Below are 774 nucleotides of genomic sequence, written 5' to 3'. Positions count from 1 at the left end.
AAAGGTTTGCTAAGTCTAAAGACTCGTTCTTACCTGAGATAGAAGAAAAATTCTTGAAGCCAATCGTTTCAAGTTTTGGCTTGATCGTCTCCAAGAGTTCCGGCAGCTGAAACGAAGGCACGTTTCACACACTCAGTGACTTGTCACCAACCAAGGCGAGTCTTCCGCAGCCACGCGCTCCAGAACGCGCTCGTGAACGGCGACGCCAGTGGCTTCAGGGAGAACGCCTCGGCGAGGGGCACCCGTGCGGGCGATCACGGTCCGGGCCTGTGGATGCGCCCGGGACGGGCCGTGGAAGCTTCTACCGCGCGGCCCCGGTCCCAGAAAGCTCCGACAAGGACGTGCGCTCGCTCGAAACACGGGATGTCCGCTAAAGTGCCACAGAATACTTGAACTGCGGAAAGCGCGGTCGCACGGCAGAGCGCCAGGCGCAGGGTCACCCGGCTTCTCTCCACGGCTAAAGCAGAAACGGGCGCTCGCACAGAGCACAGGGCGGGAATTTCTACTACTGAGAACTTGCAGAGCACAGCTGAAGAGTAAATGTCAGGAAACGCTTGGGGAAGGGAGTTAGAAATCACTAAACTCCGACCCACTACAACAGCGTCTGCACAGGACGGGAAGCACGGCTGGCACCAAGCCCGCGACATCACTGCTGGGAAGCGGGGTGACACGATCCAGCCCAGACGGGCGAGCGAGGGAGAGCGCCAGCTGCTGGGGTGGGGGGCGGCAGAGACACGCAGGGGGGCGAGCGAGGTGCCCTGCCGAGGTGCCGGG

The 774-nt window shown here is 61.0% G+C and overlaps 1 protein-coding gene across 1 annotated transcript in view; it reads right to left on the bottom strand.

Annotated features, from left to right (window-relative positions):
* The window catches only part of COG2 (component of oligomeric golgi complex 2), a 25,016-nt gene that overhangs the window by 5,378 nt on the left and 18,864 nt on the right, over positions 1 to 774 (bottom strand). The window contains exon 14 of the mRNA XM_025039058.1: positions 152 to 267. Coding sequence (XP_024894826.1) covers positions 152 to 267 — 116 coding nt within the window. The remainder of the gene's footprint in view (positions 1 to 151; positions 268 to 774) is intronic.

The sequence above is a fragment of the Pteropus alecto genome, unplaced genomic scaffold, assembly GCF_000325575.1.
Source record: "Pteropus alecto unplaced genomic scaffold, ASM32557v1 scaffold189, whole genome shotgun sequence".
Taxonomy (NCBI): domain Eukaryota; kingdom Metazoa; phylum Chordata; class Mammalia; order Chiroptera; family Pteropodidae; genus Pteropus; species Pteropus alecto.
The sequence above is the reverse complement of the archived record's forward strand: the minus strand, read 5'-3'. Positions and strand labels throughout refer to the sequence as shown.